The sequence below is a fragment of the Coturnix japonica genome, chromosome 5 (genome assembly GCF_001577835.2).
Source record: "Coturnix japonica isolate 7356 chromosome 5, Coturnix japonica 2.1, whole genome shotgun sequence".
NCBI classification, from domain to species: domain Eukaryota; kingdom Metazoa; phylum Chordata; class Aves; order Galliformes; family Phasianidae; genus Coturnix; species Coturnix japonica.
In genome coordinates this window covers 40,052,987-40,075,311 of record NC_029520.1, presented here as the reverse complement: position 1 = coordinate 40,075,311, position 22,325 = coordinate 40,052,987, and the positions used below count along the sequence as shown (strand labels likewise).

General features: G+C 37.3%; 1 protein-coding gene across 3 annotated transcripts in view; it reads left to right on the top strand.

Moving 5' to 3' along the window:
* RPS6KA5 (ribosomal protein S6 kinase A5) overlaps positions 1–22,325 on the top strand; it is a 60,251-nt gene that overhangs the window by 1,279 nt on the left and 36,647 nt on the right. Inside the window, exons 2-3 of one of the 3 annotated variants that reach the window (XM_015865277.2) lie at positions 9,647–9,718; positions 19,926–20,144. In XM_015865277.2, coding sequence (XP_015720763.1) covers positions 9,647–9,718; positions 19,926–20,144 — 291 coding nt within the window. Of the gene's footprint in view, positions 1–9,646; positions 9,719–16,735; positions 16,756–19,925; positions 20,145–22,325 lie in introns of those variants that run through there. The other 2 variants (XM_015865278.2, XM_032444881.1) reach the window with 2 other exon arrangements.

The following is a 22,325-nucleotide window of genomic DNA, read 5'->3' as shown; positions in this document are numbered from 1 at the left end:
GTCCGTTTCGCTTTTTTTTCCGTAAGTAAAAGCGACTGTAGGATGCTTTTCACCCTAAAAGTTTGAGCAGAGCATCCCCCAGCTCAAGTAGCTGGTGTCCTGTGCTGCACCGCTCGGGATCAGCAGGTGCTATTGCTGGAGTCCCCTCGGTACCGCTCAGCTCCCCGTCCCGGTGTCACGCTGATCCAGGGGCTCTGTGGATGTACCCCAGTGGAGCACAGCTATCACTGCAGCTTAAAAAAATAAAAAAGCTCTTCCTGCAGAAAGCAAAGAAGCTGTGGTTTCCTTCTTTGAAGAACAGAAACAACAACAAGAAAAAGAAATGGTGGAATACATATTTGTCTCATTAGTTATTGCTAGATTTCAGTATGTGGGGGAGAAAGAAGTAGGGGAAAAGGACGTGGATTGCGATTATTCCATGTAGGACTCTAGCTTTGAAGATTTCTTTTATAGACATTGAGACAGCACATATCCCTGTGGGACAGTCACTTAGAGATACTTTGAAGAATAAATGTGTTCAGTGACACTAGACAAAGAGCTGTCTAACAGCATAATACACGGTTTGATCTTGGTTTTTAAGCTGTATGCATTCAGGAAGCGCTGATACTTTTAATTAAGGAAAGATCAGGCTTGTTTGTGTTTTTGTAAGCTTTCGAAATGCAGTTTAATGGGAGTCAGTTGCTTTCCCTCTTATTAAGTATCTAGAAAACTCTGCTTTTTGAAAAATGCTTTCTAGCAATGGCTCGTCTATTTCTGGAACATTAGGGTGGAGGAGGGAGCTGCTCTGTCATGTACTCCTGGGAGACTCCTACTCCTGAAGATGTCAATAGTGTCATTGCTATGCATGGCATAGAGATCGTCTCAGAACTTGTGTCTGCGCAATGCACGAAGATAGGGGAATTTGAGGAGAAAAATTGCCCTCAGCTCTTTTGTGTAGAAATGTATAATTTATAACCTCTAGGATACTTGGGATGCTTTTCTTAGTTCTTTTTGCCCTCGATCTGGCTGTGTGGGTGTTTAGCTGCTGCCTGGGGTCAACCCGCCACAGTTCTAAAATGCACAGCACGATCATTTATTTTCACTTCAATTTGGGAAAGAGGGTGAGGGCATTCCTAATAGCGGGAATTGTAGCTGTAAGAATCTTTGTTGCTCTAAAACACTGAGGTTGTGTGCCATGAATATCCTCTTAATGTGTGATTTGTTTAGATTCCGGATTCCCTTCCTCTTTGTGTTTCCTTTGATGTTTCTAGCGCTGTGACTAATTGAATGATTTAGAGAGTATCATATCAAAAGTAGTTGGCAGATGAAAAAGAGGTCAGTCTCCAGTGTGCTTCGGAAGAGTGTATTATTATGGTAGAAATTAGTGGCTTCTTTGAGAAGGGAGTGTCTCCTTTTCATGTAGTGGAAGTTGTTGCTTGAACCTCTTGATAACAGAAACTCATTCAAAGTAGGAGGAATTGTGTATTCAAATCAGCTCAGTGCAGGTGAACCTCTAGTTGCACTTTGCAATTACTTGGGTCATGTAATTGCTCTAAAAACATGAAGTAGGTTGGAGACTGGAACTGACTGCAGTCAAGTCAGTAAGTGAACGTACTATAGAACTTGGGTGTAAGATGAAACTAGTGTCTTTGAGAATAAAACAGGTGCTTTTTACCTCCAAGCCAGTATGCTGGTGTTTGAGAACGCACAACTAGAGGGCATTTAGTGTTATCTCTACACTGTAGAGGTTCTTCTTAGCACCAAGCAACAGTTACTTGTTAGCCTTATCGTGTCATGGATTGACTTCTTTTAAACTTTCAGTTTGAAATTATAATCTCATCTTTTGCCATCTAGTGTCAATTTTAATTTTATATCCTATATTCTTAGGGCACTGAGACTCATTTTCCATTGCTTGAGCAAAAAGCAGTTGCAGAAAATAATATCATCACATAGATGGGTTCTTGTGATAGGGAAGGAACTGTGGCACTCGGTTGCCTGTGAGGTGCTGTGTTCTTTGCTAGGCTGCAATGCTTGGGCACTGCTCTGTGCGTGTATGTTTAATTTTAATGATGCATAGAATCAGATTTTCCACTTACTACTAGATAAACTGTATGCATGCGTATACTTAGTGATTATTACTTTTGGTTGGCTGTTTTGTAGACACAGTGGTGACTTTTAGAACACATCAGAATTAATGTTGATTTTTATTTTTTATTTTTCCTAATGTATTTGGCAACCAATTCTTTTTTTTCTTTTGAAGAGGCTGTTACACAAACCAACAGAAACTCAAAGCTCAGCCACCTGAGAATAGTTGCCGTCTTCTTTCCCTTATATTGGGAAGGAAGTGAGCTTGTGGGGAAAGTGGAATCCCCTTCTCTTGACAGGAAGCAGGAGGAAAAAAAAACATACCAAAGGTCAACTGATAGGAAGTGGCGACTGTCTTTGACTCTCTGCAGCTCTCCTGTGGAAATAATAAGGAAACGAATTTTTCAGTATGATCCATTTCTTGTACCGTGTAAGGGGAAAGGCTGTATTCGTAAAGACTAACCTTGGAATTGGCAGAATTTTGCATCTCTTTTGGAGACCTAAGAAGCTTTGTATTATTTACAGTGGAAAAAGTATTACAATCGCCTCTTAACGTTTTCTGTTCCCAGGCAGAGCCTGTTAGAGAATAATTTACACAGGGAAGGGTATGGGCAGAGGAAAGACCTGTGACATAGGAAGGCAAGAAGGAGTTAAACTGCTAACAGAAATTTTCCTCTTCTTGCTTTCTTCTTTCCTAAATCTTGATTTAAAAATTTAATTTTTTTAATTTTTTTTTTTGTGGGAAGAAGAAAAAAAGAAGAAAGGATTCTGAACCTCTGTTGCATGTGTCTAGCTGGGAGGCTGCCTATCTCACCATACTGTATTGCCTGGTGTGAGGCAAAAATGAGCAAAGCTGGGATATTGAGGCAAACTTATGAGCAATAGGCAATAGACATATTTGCTTTAAGCTATTGTTCTCTTCATTCTGGCAGATCTGTTTTGAAGGGGATACTGGATTCTTAGTGTTTTTGTCACAAACTTTGGACTGAGGAACTTGCATTAGTTCGTACTTGCAAGGGAAAAGGTGAGCAAAGCCTACAAGTAATTTAGTAAAGGGCTGCAGGGTTCTAGTGGCAGAACAATTTGGAGTTTCCACTTGAGTCTAATAGTTTCACACCAAATTGTAAGTTATGAAAGGCTTAGAACAGTTTGAAGGATTTAATATTACAAATTCTTAGTTCTCTTGAATAAGAACTTGAAGAAGAATGAGTTTATACGTAGCTGTAAGATAGCTTATTGTTTGTTCGTATTGCGTTGTAAAGAGAGATTCCTGTGCCTAAAAAAGGAGATGAAATCATGAGTTAAATTCAGCCTTTGCTGTGGCATCACACCTGGCACCTCCACAGTATTATTTCTTAATTATTTTTAGAAGAAAACATTCCTAAAGAAGCTTACAGATACTTTTAAAATGATACTTGGTTTAAGAAACTGCCTTTGTATGATTATTAGTTCTGAAAGCTGTTTAGATATCAAGAGATATTAATAACTGAGTGTTTCAAAGTTCTGATTGTTTTTACTTTAGTCCAACTTTTCTAGAGAACTAAAATATAAACACTGTTACTGTGGGAAACACAAGGGCAGTTTTTACAGAGGAAGTTGATGAATATTCCTTAATACCACTTAGAGGTTGAATTTTACTCTTTGTGGAATCACTGCGCTTTAGGATCTTATTTAAGAAACAGTTCAGAAAGCACTCGACAGAGCTGATTAATCTTCTGTAAGAGCCTGTATACCTTAGGTGAGATCTTTGCAGATCTTGATGTAAATATTCTGGTTGGATCTCCTTCATTGCAGATCTTGATGTAAATATTCTGGTTGGATCTCCTTCATTGCTTGGTGTAATTTGTTTTCTGGTAAACATTCTTTATTTGTATCATTCTGTAGTCCTAATGATGAGGTACAAACTCTTCTGTGATCACTTAGAAGACAATCATGCTTCTGACATCCTCTGTCCATAGGCAGATGACCTGCTTCATGGAGGTTTTATACTACAGTTGTCGTACTTGTTTTGGGATCCGTTGGGATTACATGTTTTATGCTGGCTTGAACAGTTAGTCATGAAAGTCATGAAAGTTTCACCTGAAAGAGGATTGTTCTGAAGATAATTCTTGAGCTTTCCTGCCTTTTGTCAAAGCCAGTATGTAAACACCTTCCACCAAAACTTCAGTTACTTTTTTGTTAATACTTAACCTATGTTATTACTTGAACGCTGTCTCAAGAGTTCCCACTTCAGTCATGGGCTATGGTGAGTGTTTTTATTTGTTTGTTTTAAGTGGTGTGCTGATCTCTGTTGATAGAGAAGGCCAGATTTCATTCATACCTTGTTCTTGGTTATCATCTCTGGTTTAAAAAGGCATGCATCGTCTTTAGATATCTCTTGGATCTGGCTGTTCCAACTCTGGTATTTGTTAATGAATAAGGTTTCTACAATCATGTTACCTAACTTTTTTTCCTTAGCTGTTACATGGTGTATATTGTTATTGCACGTTGAGCTTGCTCACCGTGAGATGCTTCTGGTCTGAATCTTGGTGACCTCATAGTGATTCATCGTACAGTAATGACAGACCTCATAGCAAAATCACTTCTGTAATAGCTTCTGCTGATGAATGCAAATGGATTTTAACATGGAACATTTTCCAGCCCAAACTACTGTGAGTTTGGGTCATTAATCTCAGTTATCAACGCATTTATTTATTTATTTATTTCAGCTTCTGATATACAAATAGCAACTATGTTGTCTCAGAGTTCTATGGCTTCAATCTATGATAATAGTGGCAGTGATTGCTTTCTGTTGTCTTTCCTGCAGTATTTTGTACTTCTGAATTTCCACATGCTGTTTGACACTTAGCTAATACTTCAGAAGATCTTTGTCATCTTTGGCTGTGCAAAGCTTTGGTTTCCAGGCCTACTGGACTGGGATCAACAACTTTCAAAACCTGAATACTTTTCAGCTCAGATGATCTCTTAAACACCTGATGTTATAGTGGATGAATGGTTGTTACCACAGTTATCTCAGTTGTAATTCTAGAGCTCAGAGTAGCATAAGCTGCAGTTTTCCTTCTTCAACATGAGTTTGTACTGTGTCTGTGTCTTATTTTTGCTTTTTTTAAATCACCTCAAGAACTGTTTTTCATAGCTGCCCTTTGAGAATTTGATCTTAAGTTTATAAGATGGTTCCTTGTACTGATTAGATGGAACTTTTGTTCAGTGGCCTGATAATTATTAGTTGGTGATAGTCTTTCAGATTGGAATGACTGTGGGATCACTTGTCTTCACAGCAGATCTCAGTTGTTGAAACGAGTTACAAACCAAGGTGTAATTTCATATATATATGTGTGTATAACAGAAAACTAGTACAGTATCCTAGATGTGTTTTTATTATCATCTAATGAATAGCAGTTGTGAAGCTTATGTTATGTACTGTGTTATTGGTTGCTTTTTTTTGTTCTCCCCTCCTTCCTCTGCCAATAGTATGCAAGTTTTGCTTAACCTTAAGGAAAAACAGCCCTGTTCGCTCTGAGTAAGTCAGTAGTCATTCAGCTCTACTATCTTACGCAGTTCACGCTGGGCCATCTCAAAGTTCAAGTGCAATGTAGGTGATAGTGCTAATTCCTTTGTCATCTGGAGGTACTCCATCAAATAGAAGCATTTTGTCCTGATTCCAGAATCAAATAGACTGCTCTGCTTCTGGGAGCTGAGAATAGAATGTATTCTGCTTCATGCTTTGGTGTCTCTGCATGTGGTTTGCCTTCTCAGTGCATGTCTTTCTAGACATTTGTGTTTATCAAAGGTGATAATTGAGACCAACACCATTGTTTCCTCTTTGTTTTTCATGGATGGCCTTTGTCTGGCCTCTCCTTCTAGTCAGTTTCCTTGTTTCTAGATTGATGTGTTGCATTTTGCCATCACCTTCAGCTCTGTGTTCTCCTTGCTGTGTTGACCCAATGCTAGATACTGTCAATTATGTACTGTAGGAAATGTGTCAATAGGAACTTTTCCTGATTGGGTACCTATGCAGATAGCTTGTTTCCTTCAATGTATTGTGTGAGCTTACTATGTGTCTGTTTTTTGTTTTTGTTTTTTTTGCTGTTGTGCTTGCATCATTTGTACTGCTGTGCTATGTGTAGCTTCATGGTGTTTGTTGGGAACTGCTGTCCTGCTGACTTGGGCAGTACTTTCTTTATCTCCAAGTCTGATTCCCTATCTTTGTGCTGATCTGCTAATGAAGAAAAAGGGCATGGAGAAATAATTCTGTTTTCAAAGCTGCTTTTCTTGTACTTACTCTTAAATTGAGCTGTGTTTGCAGCTTCCGTGTCTGAATGGCATCATTGCTCATGCTAAGATGCTGTGATACTGCAGCTGGAAGGAGCCTCACTGATGACTGTACATCCTGTTGTACTCCTACCTTTGTATGGGTTGTACAGGTAGTTGTTGGGTCATGTTCTCTTAGTAATGCTAGCGTGGCAATGAGTTGGGGATGGGACGGGTTTCTCACCGTTCTGTCATTGATTATGAAGGCCTTCTTGTCACCGCCCTTTAAGGACTCTTGAACTCTTTGGAACAGTTATCTTTTAATTGCTGAAAGCAGTTCTTCTGGAAAGTCTTCAGCAGTGGACACTTGGATTCCTTAGGAGTGGTGGTGAATGTTAGAACTGATGTTTGGGAGCAGTGCTCCTCAGAGCAGTTCAAGGAGATATCAAATAGCAGTTGTAGTTTTGGAGGAAGCCGCACCACATCTCGGTGTCAAAAAGTGCTGCATCTTCTTCTTTCAGGAAGTGGTGATAAAGAGCTGTTTTAGTGATGTCATTGGAAAGAATGTCATGGGCACTACAAGCTCTTCAGCTTGCAGTTGTTGGGTAATGACTTTAGAGGGACTGAGGCTGTTACCAGACATGACAGTGTTGGGAGGAGTGCTTTAGGAACTGATCTTATTCTGCACCTCTGAAGATGTATTATTAGTGTTTCGATTTATTTTAGATTGAGGACAGTATTGCTGCCTTCATTATGGGGAGTCATTCTCGGAATCTCTACATTCCTAGTGTCCTCTCATGCCTCCATGTGTTACGCAGCACCTTTGGCTGCCTGGTCTTGAGGGATGTCCTTTTTCTTCAGTATAATGCCAACAGAATGAGAGGGGGTTCTTATCACACATAAGCATATTTTTCACCATATTCTTTTCCACTTCTGTTGTAAAAGTGAGATTACAATAACTTTCAAGACATTTCATCAGTTTTCTAAAGCAACTAAATGTCCAAAATGGAAGTAAAATGGGATTAAGTGGAGAGTGCAGAACTGTGGTTCACAGTGCAAAACAATGGTTCACATTGTAACAAGTACATAAATGAGTTATCATTCATCTATTTACTGCCTAATGTCATGGCAGTGGAAAACATTTCACTACTGTTATTTAATATGGAATGGAAATTAAAATGAGTTTAAGGTATAACTCAGATTAATGAACAGAGTTTGGGACTTTATCCATTTCTAAGACTATAGCCAGCATTACAGATCATCAGCATGTCACTGGAGATGCAGTGTTTCTTTGTGTTCCATTCTGTTTTCTTACATGGTTCCAAGAACACGGCATTGTTAAATGACTCTTGTGGATTCTAGAAGAGTGTTTAATTGAAAAGCCTTCTGCTGACAGCACTACAAGTGTATGAGATGGTAGAAAGCTTTCTGGAATACTGCATAGTGGAAGTTTGAAATCAGGATGGTAAAGTGAAAAAGTTCTAACTGTTCTGAGTTCAGCATTCATTTAGCTGGAGTCTAGAGAAGTTCTGTCTTGAATTTCTTCAGTGACTTCCAGAGCAACCTATGTAGATATATACTCAGTCTGGGTCTGCCTCACTCTTGGTAGATGGGTACAGTATCCATACTGCTGACGTCAGCAATTACTGCAATGTAGCACTTGCTGCTAATAGTATGGCAAGCTTCTGTTCAGTTCATGTGGTGCATGTTAATCCACTGACTTGTAAATGGTTCTGGCACTAAATCTTGCCTACCACATGTATTTTTGTACTTTAATAGCTACTTTTGTGATCAGTTCAAGAATAATTTCTCTATGATTTGTTTCTTATTACATGTAATATTAGGGTAGCTTGTAGATGTGCTCACATCTGCAGTTGTCATGTACTTCTACTCATGCAAGAGAGGAAATCCTGAAAGTTTTCAGGCTTTTTTTTGATCTTCTGTTAATTTTAAGCGTTTTGTGCTTATTCCAAGCTTGATTAATCCCTTGTGAAAATGGATGTTAGGAATTGAAAATGGTATTTCAGATGAGATTTCACCAGTGCTTTGTATGAGAGCCCTGTTAGCCTATCCCCGATGGATGCATTTGTGTGTGTTTACAGATTCCTAGGATTGTTGGAATAAGTCGTGAGTTTTCTTTTTCATTTATTGTGGTGTTTTTTTCATGCTTGCTCGTTCTTTGCAGAGAGATGTCTTTCTGAAGTTTAGTTTTTTCCCCTAAAACCAGCCTTTAGTTACTATGAGGTTTTCTTTTAGCAGTCATGACATGTACGCAGCTTCTGGTTCTTGATACTGCATCCCTAATTGTGCTAGTAAAACTGTTTATGCAGCTGCTTGTTAAAAAGTGGATCATGAGCTGAACTTGGCTTGGAAAATCAAACTTCTTTACTTTTCTGGCTTCCTACTTTTAATCTGTATAATTTCACTGAGCAGCTTTATTGCATGTGCTGCCATCATGTTAATAGAAGTGGATGGCTAATATTATGGTAGGAATGAGAGATGGAAAGAATTGGAGCTACTTCAGACTTTCTTTCATCAGCTTAGTGAAAAAATAAAAATAGGGCTCTTTGTTTCCCTGCTAAGAAAAATGTTAGACAAAATATCCTCAGTGGTATGGAGTACAAACATGTACTCCATAGTACAACAGTCTTTTTTCCCAGACTCCCCAGGCAGTGAAAAACCTTTGTTTCAGCTTAGGTTTTTCCAAATGTGTTGGCCATGTACATTCAAGGTCTTGCCCTTTCAGTCATAGCAAAGTGTCTTTGTACATTTAATAATTCTGTGTTAAATAAATGAATTGTCATTGGAGCTCTGTTTACATCACCTTAAATGCCATGTAATCCAGGATCATGATAATATTTAGGATGTTAGGATTAAGGAAAGATATGATTGCTTTCTGGAAGTATACAGTTAAAGATTACACAGAAAGCAGTTCTGGTTGTTTCTCAGTGGTGCATGTTGGTAGGGTGAAAAATAATGGGTACCCTCTGAAACATGAGAAATGCCTATTATGTATTAGTGAAAGAATACGTTCTTGTTGGTGTGGATGAATGCCTGGAACAGCTTGCCCAGTGGAGGTTGTGGATATTGGCCACTGGAGCTGTTAATGGGCACCTGAGCAGAAGTTTGAACTAGATGGGTTTCAGTGAGAGTTCTATGAGGACAAAAAATATTGTTCTTCCTTACTTTCCAAACTATAGTACAGTGTGCTGCTGGAATGTCCTTTTAATGCATTCAGCTGCTAACTTATTTTTACTGAAGCTTATGAGAATATGATGTTTCAATGTATTGCATATCTGATGTGTGGTTTTGTTTTGTTTTTTTCCTTCAGCAAATTTGACAGGCCATGCGGAGAAAGTTGGCATTGAGAACTTTGAACTCTTGAAAGTCCTTGGAACTGGGGGTAAGATGCATTGTTGTTATAAACTGAATGTTGGGAGCGTTACTCTTAGGTGTAGTTTTTGGTAACTGGAACATTCTTTATGAAGATGCTTTGATTTCCAGCAAACATAGAGCAAAGTTAGAGGTCAGATACTGCAGCTTGAAGTATCTGCCGAAGATATGCTTTCAAAATAATAATAACTTGTAAAGGTTTAATACACTTTGTGAAAAATCTGATCTAAGTGAAGACACGAACTTGATAATTTCATTAAATTTTCCAACTCTGTTTTGATGGATTTCTATAGAGTAGAATTTTCTAGTCCAACTGTATGCTTTAACATGGATTCTACTTGTCTTTAACTGTTGTAGTCAGGTTCCAGTAGTTTGTAAGATTGAAAATGCTCACTGTTTTACTGTGGTCTTTAGTATGATGTTGGAGATTGGTAGGATGCTGTAGGATTGATTACTTTCTGTAGTAAGCAACGTGTCCAATGTTGACAGCCCTAAAACTTTGTTTCCCCTTTGTTGAAAGGATGTTCACAGGCATGCATGCAGACTAAATGTGATGGCTTTTATTATTTCTAGCATATTTACATATTAGCAGCTAGCAGTGACACTATAATTGCACAAATTACTGCTATAAAAGGAGCAAAGATTTTTGATGATCACTCTTAAATTATGCAGATTCTTTATAAATTTATTATGCCATTAGATCACTGACATTGTATTTTTATTGTATTTTTCTACTTCTGAAGGTTTGTTTGTTCGTTTTTTAACTTAAAAAGCTTCACAACTGAACTCTTGCTGTTCAATTTCAGTAGTTGGTGATAGGGGACAAGAAAACTTGAATATTTGTGTATGTGAAGAACACAAAGGCAGCACATCTGTCTGTCTTTGTCATGCTCTAGTAGTCAGGTTGCTCCAGAAACATGCTCTGAGTGGGCTTCAGATTATGCCAAGAACTGACTGAAAGATCTATGCAGCCTTCAGAAAGCCAAGGATACCTTGAGTACCTTGAAGGGATGTTCTGTAGGAAGCACTGTGTTTTATTTAGGAAATCCATGTTGCATTGTTTTAATATGTAATTTTAGTAGTAGCTTGAGATATGTCCTTAAGAAATATTAAGATCATCAGGGTTAGGGGAGCAAGTTCTCTTTGTCTAGAAAATGACCATCTGAAATTTCAGTGTTTGCGTGGTGTGGAATCCCTGGGAATAGGGCTGTAGTGGCCTTGAAGAGGTCCTTTCACTGCTTGCCCCAACACACTGTCAGTCATACTTGCATCGTTCTTGGCAGATTCTGTAACCTAGGCATTCTTGCTGAGGATGTTTCAGTTCCTATTGAGAAGCATTCTGGGAATTGCAATAAGCAAATATTGCTCTCATTCTTGCAGGTTTCTGAATGGGTGGTGTGTTATTTCACAATGGGATATACCAGTGCTAGGCATTTCTTTAAATATTTTTATTATATATTTATATGGATTTGTATTTATTATATATTTATATATTTAAATATTCTTTAAACATTTTAAATATTTAAATATTGTCAACAAAACATTATCTCAGTTTTCAACATAATTCTGATTGTTACGGTCAGAAAAGTCTGTCTCCTCTTTATTGAATTAATAGAGCAGAACAAGCTGGAGTATGAAATTGGCCAGTTGTCTAATATGATCTTGAAGTGCTCTACTGTGAGGGTTTGGGTTTTTTTGGGAGTATCAGGGCTACTATTACAGAACTACTAAGAACTTTTACAAGTCTACTCTGGTCCTGTTATTATAATAACATAAAACCCCCTTTGTAACCCTCTGCATTATTTTTTTTTTAAATAAGGCAGTTCTAGAATTTCTTTATTATTAAGGAGAATCGCTGTTCAAGCACTCCATCTTAAGCATGGAAATCCAAATGTGGTAGATCTTGCAGAGTATCTGCTGCATGTGAAATATCCGTGGATATGCAGTCAGTCAGTATATTTAGCTGTCTTACTTAACGTATTTTTCTCCTGTGCATCATGCGTTGCTTTTTTCCCTTGCAGTGTCTGTAGCAGAGAGATTATTTTATCAAAGCTGTTATTAATAAAATAATCTAAACAACTGTTTGCATTCAAACTTTGCTGCAAGATCTTAACTGTGTTGTACTGGGAGTTGTGAGGGTCCTGTTCAGGCCTGTAATTTCTTGTTCTCATACTTGGATCGAGATTGAAGAAATGAATAGGACTGCTCTTACTTCAGTTCTTTGTACCAGAATATGTGCTTGCTTGAGGGAATGGTAAAGAGCATGAAGAAAACTATCTATAATCACAACATTTCAGGAGTGTTCGGAATGGCAGTCTGTCTTTGGAGACTAGCATTAAATTACACCCTAAAAGAGTCAGCCTCAATTAATATGTGGCCTCTGTTGTCCAAAACTACTCGTCTGCATTTCTGCTGTCATCCTTAGGATTGCTCATCAGGGGTCATCAGAGGGTGTTTGTATGCTTTTGTATTGAAAAGTAAGTCAGAATTAATTTGTTCTGTGGTTTTTATTCCATGAGAATAAGTATGGAGGATGTTTTCTTCAATGTATATTCAAGTTTTATCTGTGTGTTGGCATCCTAATTCTGGTGAAGCTAAAATGCCATTCTGCTAAGATTAACTGCCTGTCGGCTGAGGTGCAAGCTGTAGGTGTTATTTAGATGGCTTTTAACTTCTGGGGGAAAGGTGATGAGAAATGATAGTTTTCAGAAATTTGAAGTGTTTCAATTATTCAAGTGGTGTGGGGTGATTGTGGTGGCAGGGTGGCTCTTGGGACCTAAGCACTTGTCCAAGCAGCCCTTGTCTTTCCATTAGTGACTTGCCACTGTGAAAATATGGATGAGATGGCAGAGCTGTTTTGTTTTGTTTGGGGGTGGGGGGAGAAGGAAAAGTTCTGGGAACTGCTCTATTCTTTTACTTGTAAGTTCTATGGAGTTGAAGACATGCGTGGTTGTTGATGTCACTAGACAAATTGATTCATAGTGACAAAAGAGCTACTATTGTGTGTTTGGGAACAAATTGGAGAAAAAAGAAGAGGGGCATCTCATGGCTTCTGTTTACTTGTTGCTCTATTTTTAGGCGAGAGCTATCTTTATTCTGGCAGTTGAAAAGCCTTATCCTGATGTGAGCTTTGAGGTATTACTGCAATACAGTTAATACTGAAAGAGAGCTGAGTTTCTGTTTTGAAATTGTTCTCTATGGAGTTAAGCGGAGTGCACTGTTTTCCAAGTAGCTGATGTACTACTCTGTGTTGTAGATGTATTATGTATTCAATATATGCTATATATTGAAACCTCCCAGACATATTAAGTGTTATCTGTAGATATTATTTTTAACTAATTACAATATTTTAAAATGTTTTGGTGTGAGGCAACAGTAATAAGTAAAGATGAGACTCAAAATATGCTAAATTACACTAGGCTTAAGCATGTGTAATTATGGTAGTTCATACATAGGTTTGGTGTGGTGTTTTCTCAGATGATGGCAATAAAGGTTAATTTATCTTGATTTTTAAGTTTTTTTTATAGAGTTTATTTGTTAAAAATACAATAAATTATTTTTAAAATAGTGTTTCTTCATGCTATGGCTTAGGATAATCTCACACTTTCTCTTTAATTTGCATTTCTTTCTTTTTGCATTCCTGGGTGCCTCTTTGTTCTTCTGCATGCACAATTGGCAGTGTGCTGGTTATAGTTTACTTCTTGGTGTTAGAAGAAAATCATATACATCCATCTCTTTTCACCTCGGTCTGATAGGAAAATTCAAGGAAACCTGAGTTAGTAGCCCTGTAATGAAAATTGGAGTCCTTTATATTGTGTTAAATAGCTATCATGACAATAAACTTGTAATAGAAATCAGTAACCTATTACATCAGTGGGACAAAATAAACACAGAAATATGCTTGTTAATATAACTATTAATAATATGCTTGCTACTCTGGGAGCAAATTACTGTTTACTTGACTTCTCTGCCTTGTCTTTATTCTATGTAATATATACATTTTGATACTCCAGCTTCTTTTTTGTCCTAATTTAAATCCTTTTCTTCATCTGTTTCTGTACAACCTCGCTGATGTGGAATTTTCATGTTTCCTGCCAACTGAATTAGTGTTTCCAGCTCTTCTTCCTATCTAGTTAAAAGCTTTTTTTTCCCTGTGACATGGAAAACTGTCCAGTCAATAGAATCTAACTGTCAGGTTAATCTAAGAAATTCAAAAAGCCCTGAAGGGGACAATAGTAGGTGGCTGCAGTGGTTTATGCATTTCTGCTTGGCTTATTTACTTCATTCTAAAATGTTTATTAGAAAGAGTAATAATAAGAAATGCATTGTTCAGGGTCATACATTTTTCTACACATAATTATTCCTTCCTTTTCTGCTCTACTGTTTCTGCTTCTGATTTCAATAAGTGCCACTCTCAATCAGGCTGTCAGTTGTGCTTAAGGGAGAATGCACGTGGCTGCTGAGCATGAGCCCTAATAATCTGGTGTGCCGTATGAGCTACAGTTTCCCAGTGAAGATGAATGAGAATAAAATTGTCATACATAAAATATTTATTTGTGTAATCATCTGGAATTAAATGCTTATATGGAAATCGCTAACATATGAGAATTTAAGTGTATTAATTTTATGTGGCTAAACACTATAAATAAAAAATTAGCTAATCATTAATACATATCCAAATTCATTTCAAGAACTCAAGGGAATTAACTACTGTAAATTGACTGAGCTGGTTAAAAAGGTGCAATGAAAATACAAAGATTTTCATTTATAAGTCATGATTGATATTATAAAATGCTTAAATAAATGGATAGATAAGCAAAAAAAAAAAATCTAGATGTAAAGCCTCTCCAGGAAAACAAAAGATCTAAATAAAGAATTCAATCTCAGGCTTGCATGGTGAGAATATTTAAAATCTGATAAATTCAAAATAAGTTGGTAGGAACAGTGTTAGATTTTGATAATCAGCTCATTACCTTGTTAGAGAGAAAGGAATACTGTAGTTCCATCTGAGAGGTCTGAGTGTTCAGATGAAGCTAGGATTGTGAAATTAAGTTGGATCTTTCAAATCATATTGGAGAAAATGTAACAAATTCTTCTTCCATAAGGTTAAAAGGAAGAGGAAGAAAGATGTGGGTTTATTGCACGCAGAAGAATGAGCCCGAATCAGAGAATGCCTGCAAATAATTCTGAACTAAAAGTGATATTTTACTTCAGACAGCTATCAGGTATATAGAATGAAAAGTGGGATGGCTGACTGGAGACTAGGTTTAGAAGTAGGAAATAATTTTGCTGTATTGAAAGAGCAGACTGAAAAAAAGGAACAGTGTTCACTTAAAGAACCTGATGCGTGGACAGCTTAATCCCATTCATCCATCAGAGAATTCTGAAAGAACTGGGATGTGAAATTGGAGATGAGTAGCAAAGATTTGTACTGAAACTAATGAGTCAGAAGTCATTCAGCCTAATTGGAGAAGAATAATAAATACAGTCCTGCTTTCAAGAAGGCAGTATAAAAATGATCCAGGCAGCTATCAGTTAATTGATCAGACTCCAGGAGCATGCAGTGCCTTCAAAGAAGGTTTGGAAAAAATAATTCGGTTTTGGTAACAGTGCTAAATGAGGGAAGTTTATCCACTGGTAGATTATCTGACTAATGAGAGATTTCATTTCAGAACTTTCTGAAAGGGAATTAAAAATTAAAGCTAAAAAGTTAGGCATAGTATGCAATGCCTGTTTAGCAGAACAGCATTTAGTTTTTTAAAGTTAAGCAAAGTGAAGCGAATAAATCCAAAGAGAACATGCCACAGAAGCAACATGTTGGTAGGTAGTACTTCCTAAGGTGCAGCTTACCCTCTTTACCGCTTTTCACCTTTCGTATTTACTGTGGTTCCCTTGGCTGCTTAATGGAACAAGGAACTTGTTTTTAATATTGTTGAGAAAAGTCCATTACAGACTGTTGTGTGTCTGATATTTAAGGAAAGATGGCAGAGAATGCATTGTCTTTGGTTATTTAGTGGTGGACAGTGAGAACTGAGGATGCTTCTTCATAATGCTGTTGTCCAATCTTTGAGGTTTTTGCTTGGCTCTTTATTGTTTTGTTGTTTTTCTTACAATTTGTTTTTTTTTAGTTGCTAGAGCAGGATGCCATTCTGTCTTTGCTGAATCCTGATTTTCAATGCCTGAGGACAAGTTTCTGTGCAGTAGGAGTTCTGCCTCAGAATTGTTTAATTATATTAATTTATGCACTGTCAACAACAAGAAGTTCAGAGGAAATTGGTCATAAGGCACGTGTTCATACAGGAATAGTGAAATGTATTCATATATTAGATATCTTGTTCCTCTGAGCCTTTTGCTACTGCTGTATCATGTTTGTTCTTACACTGACAGTAAAAATGTAATTTAAGAAGCGTTCCTTGTGTTAGCACTTAAAAAATACTACTTTAAGCTTTTCTGTATATGAATATCAAGTTTTAGTGGATTTAAAAGAGCACAAAAACAATTGTGTGCTATAAACAGTAGGAATTGCTCCTTTTCTTTTTTTGGTGTTAGAATTAGCTGGCGTGATGTAATGGCTTTATGACAGAAACAAAAATGTTTCTAGTTCATTGGCTTTCAATAAATGAATATTCTAATTACTTGCTGAATTGTTACATACAGTAGTATGTATGACTATGTACTTGTGAAAAAGGTATTTATCAAAAGAAGTCTTAACCCCTGTTTGTATAAGGGCTGATATCCATATCAATGTGCCATCACCTTCATTACTTGTCTTGCTCCACTTAATAAACCATAAGAATCAGTCCTATACAGTTTATTTATGCATACTTCATGTAGTCTTTTAGTTCTTCTCTAATTTAATACATTTTTAATTAATTTTGGGATCAAATATTTGGTGTCTGCATATGTGTGATTCCCTGTGGGGACTGTATTGCTGACTAACTATTTCTGCCTTAAATTAGTATACGTCTCGAGTATTTTTATGAGGATGAACAACAAAATGTGGTCCTTTGAGAGAGATAAAAAGCTTTTCTGAAATAAGATTACCAGGTAAGAGCATTCTTGCCATAAGCTCACATACCTTCTCCTTGCTGCCACTCACATGGCTGCAACAGTGCTGTCTTTTTTAAGTAGGTTTCTTATGGTGGCACTGGTGTTGAATATGTCATGAGTCATTTGATTAAAATAGTGCTACTTAAGGTTTATCCTCATGAAACTATTGAGAAGCTTCGTTGTGCTGTCAGTCATTTTCAGATTCCTGAAGAAATGTATACCATGGTAAAGCTCTGTATTGCAGATTCTTTTAAGTTAACACTGGTATAGTTTTTAGGGACTTCTGTGTAGCTCATACGTTTACTGGATAATTTTCTTATACGCTTTATTTAAAGCTGTAGAAGCATGTGGTTAATACAATACTGGTGTGCTGCCGCTTGAGATGCATTAAGGTACAATCAGTAAATATAGCTAACTGTTAAAATGCAGAGGCTTTCAATTAATTTCATGTAACCTAACATTCTCCAACATTTCTGGTAGACCTGTTGTATCCTGGGAACATAGGTAAGCTTCTGTGTCACACTGCTGTAGCCTGTGCTTTTTAAAGAGACAGAAGGAAGTTAAAGATCTTGCTCCAGCTGGAAATCAGTGAGAGTTGGGCCTGTTCCCTTAAGCAGTTGAGAAACAAGCTAAAGCCATTCTTCATGCTGGATTTTGGATGTTGAGAAAATATCTTAATTTTCTTTTTTTTTGAGTAGTAACTCAAACAGACGTAAATAGCATTTGTGGAAGCAGTTGTGTTGGTTTGGGGTTTGGTTTGGTTTTCTTTAAAAGCAATCCTATCAATTGTAGTACCTGTTTTTTCAGATGCTAAAAATAATTCAGCATTCAGTATTGGAAAATAGGTGAATAACGTGAGAAGTGATACGTACAACTTCGATTCAAATCATTTGTCCCTGTACATCATGAGAGGATTTACGGCCCATACCCTTTTTCCTGTGGTGGTCTTATAGGTCCTGTTTCTTGATGACCAGCTTTGGATGCTGAGTCCAACTTACAGGCTCACTACAGAAGAACTGCAGCAGAAGCTGGGTAGTGCTGTGTAATACTGAATGTCTTTGGGGCGGGGGAGGGGGGGGGGAGCAGAGGAAATGTCCTGCTGTCTCATATCCATCACCTGTATCAGATAAGGCTTTAAATTAACCTATTCTGTTTTTTTTCCTGCTGTTCTTAACAAGTAGAGATAAAAATGAAGTATTTCTTTTGGTAAATCAGTACTTTTACCTATCTAGGAAAAAACTAGGTTTGCACACTTTTGTTTTTGGAGCTGTATCTGCTATGCAGCATGGTTAAAGATCAGTGTCTCCCATCAGGACGCTGTATTCTATGTAGTGCATTTATAGCTTTGAGATGCTTCAGGGCTCTCTTTGGGAATGTGATGTGATGATAATGGCCCCTCAAGGGTTATGCCAAACACCCTGCTGGCTCAGGGCTCTGTCTCTCGTGACTCTGGAAGAACATGGAGAGGCATGCAGTGATGGTTTGTTCATGCGCCTGTAGCAGGCTGCAGCTTGGGGCCTGCCTGAGCTGGAGACTGTGTGTGTTCTGCAATACTTTCTGTAAATTCCTCTCCATTGAGGATTTATATAATCTTTTTGAAGTCATCTACGCTTCTGGCATCTGTAACATGATGCGGCAGAGATTTCAAAGCTTATTTGAATATTTGTGCTGTGTGATTCTTAGTTTTGATACCTGATGATTTTTTTTTTTTTTAACTTATTTGTAGAAATAATGAAAAATAGTTCTTTGCTTACCCTCTTGCAGGTTTTTGGATTAACTTTTTAGCGTCTCCAGTATTCTACTTTTGTCAGGCTGAATAAGACGACTGTGTTCGGTTCTATTTGTACTTAGAATAATCTGTGTAATTTGTCTCTGCAACTTGAACTTCTGTACTTTTTATTTCTGGGGGCAGAAGAAAGTAGGTCTGAAATAGTGTGCATTACTGGAGATGGGAATGCATGAAGATTTCATACTGCAGCAGAAGAGAGTTCTGGTTTTGTGCTGTGTGGTTTTCCCCCTTTAGTACTGTATGTACTGTGCTAAATGTCTCCCATGCTATTTGCCATTAGGCTTATCACTAGCCATTGAGGTCTAGTTTGTCATTGTAGTGTCTATAGTAATGGCAGTTTTAATTTTTAACAGTTAGAAAAGTATGTCCAATTGATGATTATCTTACTTCACATGGATTACTAATTTACTGGCTTGGAATTTTATCTGCCGCGCTATTATTCAGCTACTTATTATTTTGATATTGTTTCTGCCGTTTTAGCAGTCAGTTTTGATATCTGTGGTAGTACTTAGCACTAACTTCCTCACTCTAGTTTAGATATGACTGAATCATGCAGGACAAATTCTTGTGGTGTCCTCTTTTCATCTCAAAAGCTGAATATTTACTTTTAACCTTTTTATTTTTTTTTAATATTTTTTGGGTTGCTGATGTGTTCTTAATTGATGGGAAGCCCCCCTCTTTGAACTGCAATTGTGTAATGTTTTTAAGATTTAAGATTTTTAAGATTAAGGAGACATACGTACTTTAGAAACCTAGATAAGTCAGGTGTATTATGCTCCTTTCTTCAGGATTCCTTTAAGCAATTTATTAATAGAAGTAATAATTACATCTTCAAATGTAACTTGATTCTTTAACATATTATCTTGTTCATGTTTGCGCTAAATTGAATTGCTACTCTTACAGCTTTGTGTTGTAGAGACATCAAATTTATTGATCTATAAGAACATTTTGATTTAAAAACAACAACAAACAACTCCGTATTTGCTGCTTCCTAGTTACTCCAGTGTAGTGTGTCTTTTTAACCAATATGTGAACAGAACACTTAGATTCAGTGCTTTAGGAGTCTGGAATGACTGTAATGACTGTCTTTTGATCCTGGTGACTTTTTTTCCTGCTTGTGTGCAGGAAACTGATTTTGAAAGCATTCCCCTGGCTTCTTCTCCTTTAGGTCCAGAACAGACTTAAATTTCTGATGTTCTCAATACTATGTTGGCTTTTTGAAAATGAGCTTTTGGTAATTTGGTGCTGGCATAATAAAGAATAATTGAAATAAGGACCAAATGAGAAATATTGTGAAACGTTAATAATCAGCAGTAAGATAAAGATATCTGCCAGATTTGTAGTCTAACTGTTTCTCTTCCCGCTCTTCTCTTTTAAGCATATGGAAAAGTGTTCCTAGTAAGGAAAGTAAGTGGCCACGATGCTGGAAAGCTGTATGCCATGAAAGTACTGAAGAAAGCAACGATAGTTCAAAAAGCCAAAACAACTGAGCACACAAGGACAGAACGACAAGTATTGGAACACATTAGGCAGTCACCATTTTTAGTCACACTGCATTATGCCTTCCAGACAGATACAAAGCTTCATCTCATTTTAGGTAAGTACTTTTCAGGACTGAACTATTTTATTAATGAAAAATAAAGTATGATGATCAAATATATAATCTATCCTTATATCTCCTTAATGGTTTTAGGTTGTTGTTTTTTTTTTTTTTATGTGGACTTAAGTACTGTGTATTTGGAGGTTGTATGGGAGGGCATAGGAAGTAAAATACCGTTTGCCTTCAACAGTGCCTTTATTTGTGGTTTTCCTGTTTGAACTTCAGTCCTCTGCTGTGACTTAAGGGGGGGGAAAATAAAAGCGTTATGCTAGTTTTGTTGCATGTAAGTTACTGGTATGGTCACTGCTTAAAACAGAGATTACTAAAAGTACCATTTTCTTGCGCTTTGCTGCATACAGAAGTGGCATCTTCTAGGTGTTTTTTTGTTTTGTTTTTGTTTTTTTTTTTTTAAACCACTATAGCATGCTTTAGTTTGCTGCAAAATCTCCAATTGCTACTACAAATGAAAATGTTTTTGTGAACATTAAAATGATTTTTTTATTCTCTCTGTATCATGCCATTGTGTATGTAGTACAGAGGTTATTGGCAAGGTGGCACAAGTGAATGTGTCTTTATTTTTGGGGCCGTCTTGGTTCAAACATTCTGCATATTTCAGTTTGTTCTGTTTTTAACTCTGATCTGTTACTTGCTTTTGTACAGTTATACTTTGTTTTGGTAAATTACTTTAACTTTTCTAAATGCCCATTTACAAGAGATGCTTGGTAATGAAATAACAATTTTTGTTAGATTATTAGAATGATCTTCTGTCCTTGCCGCTTTGCTTTCCACATCTATTTGTCTAGCATTTGCAAGCTTGTTGTATGAATCCTCTCCCACTAGCTGTCAGTTCTTAGGAAGGTGTTCTATATACTTAACACAGTTTCATATATTACAGTGGGATAAAACTGTTGCCTGAGGAATTTCAGTTTAAATGAGGTATTCGCTAGGTTCTTGTTGAAAAGTGTGAGAATGGTTTTGACAGATTCCTTTGATAAGGACCCCAAAGCGTATATAAAATATTATCAGAGGCTGAAGGATGCTAGAGACAAAGCAGAAACTGGAAATGCACCAATAGCATTGTGGTTTTTCATGTCAACCTTCAATATTCAGGGTATCATTTTCAGTTATTGTGGTATTTATAGATTATCCTTTATGATTTTTTTTCTCCAAAAATTAGAGTTGTGAGAAGAAAGTGAGGACATCTTAAAGGAAAATTAGAAAGTTGGGATTATGTGCTCATTAGAGTCAAATTGGAAGGAGCATGGTAGTTTCGAAGAACATCATGTAGTAGATAGCACTAACTGGGCACGTGCATTTAATCTGAATCAATTGCAGGCATACAGTTGCATTTCTAACAGCACTCCAGAACCAGGGTTTGGAGCTGATTTAAGTCTTTAGATGAACTTCAAGCTAGTATGATCACAGAATAGCTTAGGTTGAAAGGGACCTTAAAGCGCATGTAGTACCAACCCACTGCTGTGATCAGAGCTGCCCCCCACCAGAGTGGGCTGCCCAGGGCTCTATCCAACCTAGCCTTGAATGCCACCAGGGATTGGGGCATCCACAGCTTCTCTGGGCAGGTTGTTCCAGTGCCTCAGAACCCTCTGAGTGAAAATTTTCCCAACTTCTAATCTAAATCTTTCCTTCCCGTAGTTTAAACACCTGTCAGGCCACATCAGAAGTCTTTTTCCTGTTTATAAGTGCCAGAAGGCTACAGTGAGATCTCCTGGAGCCTTCTGTTCTCCAAGCTGAACAAACCCAGTTGCATCAGTTTATCTTTGCAGGAGAGGCGCTCCAGCCTTTTGCCCATCTTCATGGCCCTCTTCTGGACCTGTTCTAACAGATCAACATTGATAAATGATGAATGACTTTAATGTGCTCTGCTAGAATTAGTGAGTTTATGTCTAAAGTGGGTTTGAGTTACAGTGAAGAACTGTTGTTTTTGTTTCCTCCTCCCTGAGTGGGGAAAACCCACCCCATCATGTCCTGCAGATAATGGAAGTGTGATTTCCAGATGAGAATATATGTGGAAATAATCTCCTTGAATAAGTTTTGCTATTCTCATTCCATTTATAGGCAATTACAGATTTTAACCTTCATAGCTGACTATTTCACCCAATAGCTGTTCTTTTGAATTGCCTTTTATAATGTCAGTGTGACTTGCTGGACTTAAATATT